Raw genomic sequence first — 12,500 nt, forward strand, 5'->3', positions numbered from 1 at the left:
CTAATATGCCTTAATACAGTTCGAATAGCCTGGCATAGCTTAGCATAGCCTAGTATACCTTAATACAGTTAACTTAGCCTGGCATAGCCTAGTACAGTCTACCATAGGCTAACACAGCATAGCCTGGCAGAGTTTAGCATAGCTTAACACAGTTGGCATAGCCTGTCACAATTTAGCATAGTTTAACACGACTACTATAGGCTGGCATACCTGAGCATAGCATAGTTTATCTTAGCATAGCCTACAATAGTCTATCATAGGTTAACACAGTTAGCATACCCTGGCAGAGTGTAGCACAGCCATAGCCTGGCATAGCTTAGCAGAGCCTAGTGCATCTTAATACAGTTAATTTAGCCTGGCATAGCTTAGCGTAGCCTGGCATAGCTTAGCATAGCCTATTACATCTTAATACAGTTAATTTAGCCTGGCATAGCTTAGCGTAGCCTGGCATAGCTTAGCATAGCCTAGCCGCACCTGCGCCTTGGACTTGCCCACATGCTTCTTCTGGAAGAGGAACTGCCGGTTCAGGTTGCTAACGTCGATGGTGTCCAGGTCGATCTGCGGAAAACCGGTACGCTGTTAGCATTTAGCGTTAGCGCTTACCCGGAGCCGCTAACACGGGTTACAGCTTTACCCCTTTACACGGGCTGGAATCGAACCAGCAACCTCCCGGTTATTAGCCTCCCGATCCGTACTACATGATGCTCTGGATAAGAGCTAATGCTAATGCTAATACGTTACATTTAGCATTCACACAGGTGCTAAAGACGACAGAAAACCGTCCGTGTTAGCAAATGTAGCTTGTTAACATTTACATTAACAACACATGAATGCAAATGTTAGCATTAGCTTACAGACACAAACATTAACAGCGCTTTTATGAATATTAGCATTAGCCTAAAAGTACAAATATTAATGAAGCTCGACTGCTTATTACTTATTAGCTTTTATTAGCTTTTACATACATCAGCATTAGCCCACAAACACAAATATCAATAAAGCTTTACCGCTTATTAGCTATTAGCTTTTGGAAATATTAACGTTAGCTTTTGTTTCAAGGCAAAAGTCATTCATAAAAGTAAAGCTTTATTAGCTTTTACTGATATTAGCGTTAGCCTACAAATACAAATAGTAATATTAGCATTAGCCTACATATACAAATATTAATAAAGCTTCACTGTTTATTCATTATTACGTTTTACAAACATTAGCATTAGCCTACCTACAAACAGAAATATTAAAGCTTTACTGATCATTCATTATTAGCTTTTACAAATAGACCCATTAGCATTAGCCTACATATACAAATATTAATAAAGCTTTACTGTTTACGACTTATTAGCTTTTACAAAAAGACCCATTAGCATTAGCCTACATATACAAATATTAATAAAGCTTTACTGTTTACAATTTATTAGCTTTTTCAAAGACTAGCATTAGCCTACAAATAATAAACCTTTACTGTTAATTCATTGCTAGCTTTTACAAATATACCTATTAGCATTAGCCTACATATACAAATACCAACATAGCTTCACTGTTATTCATTATTACCTTACGGAAACATTAGCATTAGCCTACATATACAAATACCAACATAGCTTCACTGTTCATTCATTATTACCTTACGGAAACATTAGCATTAGCCTACATATACAAATACCAACATAGCTTCACTGTTCATTCATTATTACCTTATGGAAACATTAGCATTAGCCTACATATACAAATACCAACATAGCTTCACTGTTCATTCATTATTACCTTATGGAAACATTAGCATTAGCCTACATATACAAATACCAACATAGCTTCACTGTTCATTCATTATTACCTTATGGAAACATTAGCATTAGCCTACATATACAAATACCAACATAGCTTTACTGTTCATTCATCACTACCTTATGGAAACATTAGCATTAGCCTGCAAACAGGCTAAGGACAACAATAAAGCTTCACCGCTCATTACCTGTTAGCATTTAGACACAGATATTAACGTTAGCTTTCGATAGCCTAGCTTTTAAAACCGGGTATCAGGCTAATATTATTGTACACGAACGAACGGACGAATGAAAACGCAAAGCCGTGACGCGTCACAGAAGTTATGTTTTTTGTCTTAGCATTAGCGCGTTAGCGCCCATTAGCGAGCGGGCTAAATCGGACTGTTAGCATGCTAATCCGGGCCGCTACGGGGTCGCGACCCCCGGCATTATTCGACCCCAGAAAACATTATTAATACTAATAAACCGTAATAAACAGAGAGGGGGGGGGGCTGTTAGCATGCTAGGCTAACACAAAGGAAAAACAGCAGGCTAACGTTTTCGGACGCGCTTTCCGACGTCGAATCCCGCCCCCCCCCGAACCCACCACCGAACCCCACGCGCGCCGCGTTCGCGACCCCCGAAACCGAACCGCGCCCTCCTCCTCGCGCTCCTTTCCCCTTTCCCGCCCCTTTTCCTTTTCCTCCTTTCTCCCTCGTTCTTTTCTCTTTTCTCTTCGCTCTTTCTCTCACTCACCACTTCCACGCGCGCGAAGCCCGTGAGCACGAGGCTCTTGAGCAGCTCGCAGCCGATGCCGCCCGCGCCCACCACGAGCGCGCGCGCCGCCGCCGCCGACTCCGCGAGCTCGGCGCGGAGCGGGCCCACGAGCTGCGCCATCCGCGAGGCAGGGGGGGGTCCCGGAGGAAGAGAGGGAATGAGAAAAAGAAAAGATAAAAAGAGAGAGAGAGAATCAGCCGCAATGCTAACACCGGGAGCTGCAATGCTAACACCCGGAGCAGAGATGCTAACCGGACCGGACGCAGAGATGGAGGAGAGTTAGCCGCGGTGGCGTAGAGTTTTTTGGGGGGGGCGCTTGATCGGCTAGGCTAACTGGGGTGGTGGGTTTTGGTTAGCGCCCCCTGCAGGTGCGGAGGGGCGCTGGAGGGTTAGCGGTTAGCGTTGGAGTTGCTCGGCTTGCTTGTGTGTGTGTGTGTGTGTATGTGAGTGTGTGTTTGAGTGTGAGTGTGTGTGTGTGTGTGTGTGTGTGTGTGTGATCGAGGTTTGATCCATTTCTGTGGCTGTAGTTAGCATTAGCAGCCGTTTATATAGATTTATATGGACGTGGCTAGCATTAGCAGGCGTTTGCATTGATGTGTATGGCTGTAGCTAGCATTAGCAGGCGTTTGCATTGATGTGTATGGCTGTAGCTAGCATTAGCAGCCGTTTGTATTGATGTGTATGGCTGTAGCTAGCATTAGCAGCCGTTTGTATAGATTATACGGTTGTAGCTAGCATTAGCAGGCGTTTGTATAGATTATACGGTTGTAGCTAGCATTAGCAGGCGTTTGTATTGATGTGTATGGCTGTAGCTAGCATTAGCAGCCGTTTGTATTGATGTGTATGGCTGTAGCTAGCATTAGCAGCCGTTTGTATTGATGTATATGGCCGTAGCTAGCATTAGCAGCCGTTTGTATTGATGTGTATGGCCGTAGCTAGCATTAGCAGCCGTTTGTATTGATGTGTATGGCTGTAGCTAGCATTAGCAGGCGTTTGCATAGATGTGTATGGCTGTAGCTAGCATTAGCAGGCGTTTGTATTGATGTGTATGGCTGTAGCTAGCATTAGCAGGGTTTTCGTAGTTTTACGTAGCTGTAGTTAGCATTAGCAGCCGTTTCCATGGCTGTATGTAGCTGTAGTTAGCATTATATTTAGCTTACATGGATGAGAGGCTTTATTCATTTCAATAACAGAACAGAATAAATTTGGCAAAATGCTAATTGTTTAGCCTAGTTATTTATTAAACGATTTCATACATTGAATAAATGTGCAAACATGCAAAATGTTCGTTATATATTCATGAAGATCATGTTCATATTCAAATATAATAAAGTTTTATATGTTTGTTTCTGAGAAATGGAAATAAAAACGTGTCAAACATGTTAGCGTTTCGGCTAATTCTGTTGGATTTGTGTCTGTCACCGAGCCGGTGGAGATTGAATTCTGGGAAAAAATTCATTCCTGATATGATTATGTGATTAAAACGATAATAAATAACGTTCATAAAATGGGTATAGAGGTAATAAAAGTATTAAAATATTATAAAAATGCTGTTTTTGTGCCGATAATCTGACATGAATGCTAATGCTAATAATCACAATATGAATGTGAGGCCTACAGCGGCGTTATATTAAGTACTAAAATTAATAAGCGTCACATGATATCGCTGATTTGCTACATTAGCACTACAGTTATTTAGCATTTTAATGATAGCGGTGATTAAAGTGCCGCTATGGGAATAGCATTAAGAACTGTTATTAATATGCTGTGTAATAATATTAATATTCTGTATGATTATGGGGTTGGGTGAGGCCAGGGGTTATGCTAGGCTATTCTAGTATTTGAAAGCTATTGCAGGACAATGTCGTTGCCATCCTCTCCTATTGGTTCGTAGTCTGCGCTAATTGTATCTCCTCTCCCTTCTCTTCTCCTATTGGTTCACGGCCTGCGCTTATTGCATCTTCTCTCCCTTCTCTTCTCCTATTGGTTCATAGTCTACGCTTATTGTATCTCCTCCCCCTTCTCTTCTCCTATTGGTTCGTAGTCTGTGCTTATTGTATCTTCTCTCCCTTCTCTTCTCCTATTGGTTCCTAGTCTACGCTTATTGTATCTCCTCTCCCTTCTCTTCTCCTATTGGTTCGTAGTCTGCGCTAATTGCATCTTCTCTCCCTTCTCTTCTCCTATTGGTTTACGGCCTGCGCTTATTGTATCTCCTCTCCTTTCTCTTCTCCTATTGGTTCGTAGTCTGCGCTAATTGCATCTTCTCTCCCTTCTCTTCTCCTATTGGTTCCTAGTCTACGCTTATTGTATCTTCTCTCGCTTCTCTTCTCCTATTGGTTCGTAGTCTGCGCTAATTGCATCTTCTCTCCCTTCTCTTCTCCTATTGGTTCCTAGTCTACGCTTATTGTATCTTCTCTCGCTTCTCTTCTCCTATTGGTTCGTAGTCTGCGCTAATTGCATCTTCTCTCCCTTCTCTTCTCCTATTGGTTCACGGCCTGCGCTTATTGTATCTCCTCCCCCTGACACGCCCCTACAGCGTGTTAGCACGTTTTTGCCTCCTTTTAGCATATTAGCATCCCATTTTAGTTTTATATTTTCTTTTATGAGTCATACAGCTATAAAATAGGAGCCGATCGCCTGCATTAGCCTAGCTGACATCTGCCAGCTTAAAAAATGAAATAATGGTGTAGTAACATGGAAGACGGGGGGATCTTGAAGGAGGGACCTGGGAGGAGCTGGAAGCTGGGGGTCTGGGATGGGAGGAGTGAGAAAGGGAAGAAAGGATGGATGCAGGCTGTGGATATGGATATGACCGATCAGCATATGCAATAATCCAAAAGCTTAATTGCATCAGACTCTGTAAGAGCTCTCATTTATTTCCAGAAGGCACCGGAGCGCGGAGGATAGGCACCACATCATATTCATGATTTATACCTGTATGCTAGGCTAATGTGTAGGCCTTTGGGTTGGAAATGCAGCGGCTAAACGCTAATAATGTAATGTAATACAAAGAGTAGCGGCTAAATGCTAATAATGTCATGTAGTGTAATGAGTAGCGGCTAAATGCTAATAATGTAATGTAATACAATGAGTAGCGGCTAAATGCTAATAATGTAATGTAATGCAATAAGTAGCGGCTAAATGCTAATAATGTAATGTAGTGCAATGAGTAGCGGATAAATGCTAATAATGTAATGTAGTGCAATGAGTAGCGGCTAAATGCTAATAATGTAATGTAATGTAATGAGTAGCGGCTAAATGCTAATAACGTAATGTAATGCAATGAGTAGCGGCTAAATGCTAATAATGTAATGTAATGTAATGAGTAGCGGCTAAATGCTAACAATGTAATGTAATGCAATGAGTAGCGGCTAAATGCTAATAATGTAATGTAATGCAATGAGTAGCGGCTAAATGCTAATAATGTAATGCAATGAGTAGCGGCTAAATGCTAATAATGTAATGTAATGCAATGAGTAGCAGCTAAATGCTAATAATGTAATGCAATGAGTAGCAGCTAAATGCTAATAATGCACACAGAGACCTTCATAAGTGTAATAACTCTTTTATTAATTTTCATAAACACGGCAACAAACGCTCTTTTCGTTAGCATGCAACAGGGAGTCTCATTCGGTTCTAGCGTTCGACCGGGCGGTCTTGGGGTCGGTTCCCGGGAAAAGCGGGGCGAGGGGAGGGGAGAAACCGTCAACTCCCGGACCCTCGGGGGGTCGCGACCGAAGCTTGTAACATTCATGACACGTCACTGGGGAATAGCGTTAGCCTGTTAGCGCCGCGGGTGGAGCAGCTAGACGGCGCTCCGCTAACCTCGGATTGTAATATTTAGGGTTAGGGTTAGTGTTAGCATTGGCCTGTTAGCGCTGTGGGCGGTTCAGCTACATAGCATGCTGCTAACCTCAGCGTATAACATTTATAACAAGTTACAGGGCAATAGCGTTAGCCTGTTAGCACTGCGGTCGGAGTAGCTGGATAGCACTCCGCTAACCTCAGATTGTTACATTTAGGGTTAGTGTTAGCCTGTTAGCACCGTGGTCAGCGCTGCAAGATAGCACATCGCTAACCTTAACTTGTAACATTTATGACAATTTGCTGGGGAATAGCATTAGCCTGTTAGCACTGTGGCGGGACTAACTACATAGCATGTTGCTAACCTCAGCTTATAACAGTTATGACAAGTAACTTGGGAATAGCGTTAGCCTGTTAGCGCCGTATCTGCACGCTAAGGTTGGCGGCGTGACGGCGGGGTGGGGAAATGTAATGTAATGTAACCAGAAGGTGGGTGGTTCGATCCCCCCCTCCCCTCCCCGAGCGAGGGCTCGGAACCAGAAGGTTGCCGGCTCGACCAGGGCTAACGTAACATGACGTAGCGTAGCGCGGGGGTCGCGGCGCGTTTCAGGCTGTAGAGGTCAGGGGGGCGAAGAGTCCGTACGGGTGCGTGGGGGTTCGGTTATAGCCCCGGCGCCGGCACCGGCGTGGGCGTTGGGGCGCGTCCCTCCGGCGCTAACGTCGCCCCCACCCCCGCCTCCGCCTCCTCCTCCGCCTTGCCGCCCCCGCCGACCAGTATGCTCTGGATCTGCGCCAGCACCCGGGCGTCGAACACGATATCCAGGTGCGGCAGGCCCCGGAACTCCGTCACCCGCACCGGCGCGCGCTGGGCTCCGACCCACCTCTTGCACAGCCCCATGCTACGGCTATCGACGGTGTCGTCGCCGTCGTCGTAGACGAAATCCACCGGGTCGACGTTGGGGAAGCCGTCGTCGTACACGTACGTCACCGGGGTCGGGAGCCCCACCCCGTACATGCAGTGGACCTCGACGCCCGGCGCCGGTAGGGACGAGGTCAGATCCTTGGTGTCCTCGTACATGTACCAGCCGTCCTCGAAGCCGATGTCGTGGAAGAAGCGGCGGTAGTCGCCGACGGTGTAGTTGAACGCCGGCGTGGAGATGAACACGTGATCCGCCGGCCACGCCTCCCGGGTCGGGACCATCCATGGGTTGGTGGTCGTCATCCGCTGCTCCTCCCGGATCTTGATGTTCGACACCAGCGGGATGCCGTCGTTCTCGCCTGGGGGGAGGGAGGAAACGCTAACGTCAGCGAGCTACGCTACGGAGCGGGTCCCGGAACCGTCGCTAATAATGCTAACGTCCACCTTCGTGAAAGCTAATAGCTCATAAAGCTTTGTATTTGTAGGCTGATGCTAATATTTGTAAAAGCTAATAGCTAGTGAGCGGTAAAGGTTTATTAATGTTTGTATTTGTAGGCTAATGCTAATAAGTGTAAAAGCTAGTAAAAGCGAATAGCTAAGGAACAGTAAAGCTATATTAATGTTTGTATTTGTAGGTTAATGATAATATTTTTAAAAGCTAACAAAAGCTAATGTTAACATATGTAAAACCTAATGGCGAATAAACAATAAATCTTAAATAATATTTGTATTTGAGTAGCGGATAAATGCTAATAATGTAATGTAAAGTAATGAGCAGGGGCTAAGCACTAAAAATGTAATGTAATCCAATGAGTAGCGGCTAAATGCTAATAATGTAATGTAATGTAATGAGTAGAGGCTAAACGCTAATAATGTAATGTAATGTAAGAGGGACTACATTTCCCATGATGCTACATGCTAATAATGTAATGTAATGTAATGAGCAGGGGCTAAACGCTAATAATGTAATGCAAAGAGCAGCGGCTAAGCGCTAACAATCCCGGGATCCAACACCCACCTGACGCCAGCACGCGCAGCGGCTTGACGGCCCCGCCCCAGGGCGCGCCCAGGGAGATGAAGCCCCTGATGTAGCGGTCCTTCCACGCCTGCGTCTGCCGGTTCAGGAAGTACAGGATGTAGTTGCAGCCCATGCTGTGGCCCAGCAGGTACACCGGGTGGTTGTAGGTTCCGTGCATCTCCTCCACCAGGTCCTTGAGGCGGGCGAAGTACTCGTCGTGCTCGTCTGCGGGGCGGGGAGAGAACGCTAAATGCTAATAGTGCTACTACGGGTTGGTATTGCCGGGGTTAGCCTGTTAGCGCTGTGGGTCGGGGTAGCTGGATAGCGTGTTGGTAACCTCAGATTGTAACATGAAGGGTCAGGGGTAATGAGCAGGGGCTAAATGCTAATAATGTAATGTAATGAGCAGGGGCTAAACGCTAATAATGTAATGTAATGTAATGAGCAGGGGCTAAACGCTAACAATATAATGTAAAGTAATGAGCAAGGGCTAAATGCTAACAATATAATGTAAAGTAATGAGCAGAGGCTAAACGCTAATAATGTAATGTAATGTAATGAGCGGGGGCTAAACGCTAATAATGTAATGTAATGTAATGAGCAGGGGCTAAAGGCTAATAATGTAATGTAAGGTAATGAGCAGGGGCTAAACGCTAATAATGTAATGTAATGAGCAGGGGCTAAACGCTAATAATGTAATGTAATGTAATGAGCAGGGGCTAAACGCTAATAATGTAATGTAATGCAATGAGCAGGGGCTAAAGGCTAATAATGTAACGTAATGTAACAAGCAGGGGCTAAACGCTAGTGCTAGCGCACTCACTCGGGGCGATCCTCCAGTCGTACGGCGCGGCGCGCACCGTCTCGTTACGGACGTAGCCGATGTTCACCAGGTGCTGGACCATGGTGTGGAAGTAGCCTGGAGAAGGAGGAGCGTTAGCGTGGCGCTAAGAATGCTAAGCAGCGACCGCAATGCTAAAATTGCTAAGCTCTGCACATAATGCTAATAATACTAACGATGCTAAGCACTGACCGTAATGCTCATACTGCCAAATAATGAGTGTGATGCTAATAATGCTAACTGCTAGATGAATATAAAGCAGTGTAACATAATGTTAATTATTGAGCACGATGCTAATACTGCTAACCGCTAAATAAATGTGATGTAACGTAATTCTCACTATTCGCCATGATGCTAATACTGCTAACCGCTAAATAAATGTAATGTAACGTAATTCTCACTATTCGCCATGATGCTAATACTGCTAACCGCTAAATAAATGTAATGTAACGTAATTCTCACTATTCAGCATGATGCTAATACTGCTAACTGCTAAATAAATGTAATGTAACGTAACGTAATTCTCATTATTCAGCTTGACGCTAATACTGCTAACCGCTAAATAAATGTGATGTAACGTAATTCTCACTATTCAGCATGATGCTAATACTGCTAACTGCTAAATAAATGTAATGTAACGTAACGTAATTTTCACTATCCGGCATGACGCTAATACTGCTAACCGCTAAATTAATAATAGTAGTGTAATGTTATGTAATGTAATGTAATGTTATTCTCACCGTCGAGCATTTTATTAATAATGCTAACTGCTAAATAAATGTAACATGAAGTAAAGTAATGCTAACTGCTATGCATGATGCTAATACTGCTAAGCGCTAAACCAATGTAACATAATGTAAAGTCAGTAATGCTAACTATTGAGCCCAACGCTAACACTGCGAACCGCTAAATAAACGTAATGCAATGACAGAGTGAGCTGGACGCTAATAACGCTACCTGCTAAACGAACGCAACGCAGTCCTCAGCGGTGCTAACTCGCGCGTTATGCTAGCGTAATGTACTGTACCGTGACGCTAACTTCCGATCACGCCCTCCCGTTGGCCGAGGGAGCGTGGGAGCGGTGCATCGTGGGACGGCGCTCACCCGTTAGCCGGTTGGTGTCGAGGAACTCGATGGGGTAGGTCTGGCCGAAGCCCGGGACGCGAACCTCCACGCCCGGCGCGTTCGACGTCCGCCGCGTCGTCCGGTTGTACACGATCCTGCGGGCGGCGGGGCGGGGACAGCGTTAGCGGGACGCTTAGCATGCTAATAATGTGATGCTAAAGACTGATGCTAATTTGCTAAATGAATGTAATGTAATGCTAAAGATCAAGAATGATGCTAACTGCTAAATGAATGTAATGTAATGTAATGTAATGTAACGTATGGCTAAGGATTGAGAATTATGCTAATAATGCTAATTTGCTAAATGAATGTAATGTAAGGTGATGCTGAGTGGGCATGATGCTAATAATGCTAACTGCTAAATGAATGTAATGTAATGTAATGTATGGCTAAGGATTGAGAATTATGCTAATTTGCTAAATGAATGTAATGTAATGCAATGTGATGCTAAGGAGTGAGCATGATCCTGCTAATGCTAAGTGCTAAATGAATGTAATGTAACGTAATGTAATGTAAGGTTAAGGACTGAGAATGATGCTAATAATGCTAACTGCTAAATGAATGTAATGTAATATAAAGTAATGCACATTATTGAGATTGATGCTAATAATGCTAACTGCTAAATGAATGTAATGTAATGTGATGCTAAGGACTGAGATTGATGCTAATAAAGCTAACTGCTAAATGAATGCAATGCAATGTAAAGTCATGCTAACTAAAGCACAGTGCATGCAAACACGCAACCTTCCGGTTGAAAGCCCGACCTCGCACCAGTGAGGGCCGTGTTCGTGACCCTCCTCCTCACGCGTTAGCATGTTAGCTGTTCGCTATGTGCAGGTCAATGCCCTCGAGCACGCAGCAGCGGTGTATGCCCGGCTGGGTCGCGAGCCCGTTCCCTGAGCATATTAGCCTTCCCGTACACGTTAGCTGCTTACACATCATCATGTCCCAGCGCGTTATAGTGTCGCGTCCCAATTGAACACGTAACGTACCGGTTCGAGGCCCCAGCCACCTTACATTGTCAAGCTAACAGTCTAAAGCGATGGCGGCGGACATATTAACGTCAATCCAGGTGGTAAGTGAGCCCTACCTCATCCTTTACACGGTTAGCATAGCGTTTTGCGCCGGGAATCGAACACACAACCCGGCGGTTCGCGGCCCCGCCCACCTGATGTTGTCGATCCAGCAGTCCAGGCCGATGGGCATGAACATGTTGAGGTCGATCCACAGCGGGAAGAAGTCGTCCGTCTTGCGGTAGCACAGCCAGTGCACCAGGCTCGGCTTGTCCAGCTTGGCCTCCAGCCGGTTTCCCAGGTTCCCCGGCACTGCGGGGGGGTCAGGGGTCAGGGGTCGGGGGTCAGAGTTAGCCGCGCTTAATGCTATTAAATGTGAAATAAACATGCTACATGCTACTGTATACGCAATACTGTATGCTACATGCTAAATGCTACTTTATACACAATACTAAATGCTACATGCTAAATGCTACTTGATACACAATACTAAATGCTACATGCTATATGCTAAATGCTACTGTATAAATGGTATATGCTAAATGCTACTTTATACACAATACTAAATGATACATGCTATATGCTACTGTATAAATGCTACATGCTAAATGCTACTGTATAGGCAATACTATAAGCTAAATGCTACTGTGTAGGCAATACTATATGCTAAATGTTACTGTATACGCAATACTATATGCTACATGCTAAATGCTACTTTATACACAATACTAAATACTAAATGCTCCATGCTACTGTATAAATGCTACATGCTATATGTTAAATGCCACTTTATACACAATACTAAATGCTACATGCTATATGCTACTTTATACACAAAACTAAAGGCTACATGCTACATGCTATATGCCACTATATAGGCAATACTGAATGATATATGCTATATGCTACTGTATAGGCAATACTGAATGATATATGCTAAATGCTACTGTATAGGCAATACTGAATGATACATGCTATATGCCACTATATAGGCAATACTGAATGATATATGCTATATGCTACTGTATAGGCAATACTGAATGATACATGCTAAATGCTACTGTATACGCAATACTGAATGATACATGCTAAATGCTACTGTATACACAATACTGAATGATACATGCTAAATGCTACTGTATACACAATACTGAATGATATATGCTATATGCTACTGTATAGGCAATACTGAATGATATATGCTATATGCTACTGTATAGGCAATACTGAATGATACATG

General features: G+C 44.1%; 2 protein-coding genes across 2 annotated transcripts in view; both read right to left on the reverse strand.

Moving 5' to 3' along the window:
* uba2 (ubiquitin-like modifier activating enzyme 2) overlaps positions 1-2,824 on the reverse strand; it is a 14,582-nt gene extending 11,758 nt beyond the window's left edge. The window contains exons 1-2 of the mRNA XM_036534986.1: positions 2,520-2,824; positions 475-558 (exon numbers count right to left, since the gene is read on the reverse strand). Of these exons, the coding sequence (XP_036390879.1) occupies positions 475-558; positions 2,520-2,660 (225 nt within the window). The 5' untranslated portion in view covers positions 2,661-2,824. The remainder of the gene's footprint in view (positions 1-474; positions 559-2,519) is intronic.
* A 3,271-nt stretch (positions 2,825-6,095) lies between these two features.
* Positions 6,096-12,500, reverse strand: part of lcat (lecithin-cholesterol acyltransferase) — a 9,705-nt gene continuing 3,300 nt past the window's right edge. The window contains exons 2-6 of the mRNA XM_036535794.1: positions 11,416-11,572; positions 10,227-10,342; positions 9,105-9,200; positions 8,282-8,506; positions 6,096-7,622 (exon numbers count right to left, since the gene is read on the reverse strand). Of these exons, the coding sequence (XP_036391687.1) occupies positions 7,006-7,622; positions 8,282-8,506; positions 9,105-9,200; positions 10,227-10,342; positions 11,416-11,572 (1,211 nt within the window). The 3' untranslated portion in view covers positions 6,096-7,005. The remainder of the gene's footprint in view (positions 7,623-8,281; positions 8,507-9,104; positions 9,201-10,226; positions 10,343-11,415; positions 11,573-12,500) is intronic.

Source organism: Megalops cyprinoides, chromosome 8, assembly GCF_013368585.1.
Source record: "Megalops cyprinoides isolate fMegCyp1 chromosome 8, fMegCyp1.pri, whole genome shotgun sequence".
Classification (NCBI taxonomy): Eukaryota; Metazoa; Chordata; class Actinopteri; order Elopiformes; family Megalopidae; genus Megalops; species Megalops cyprinoides.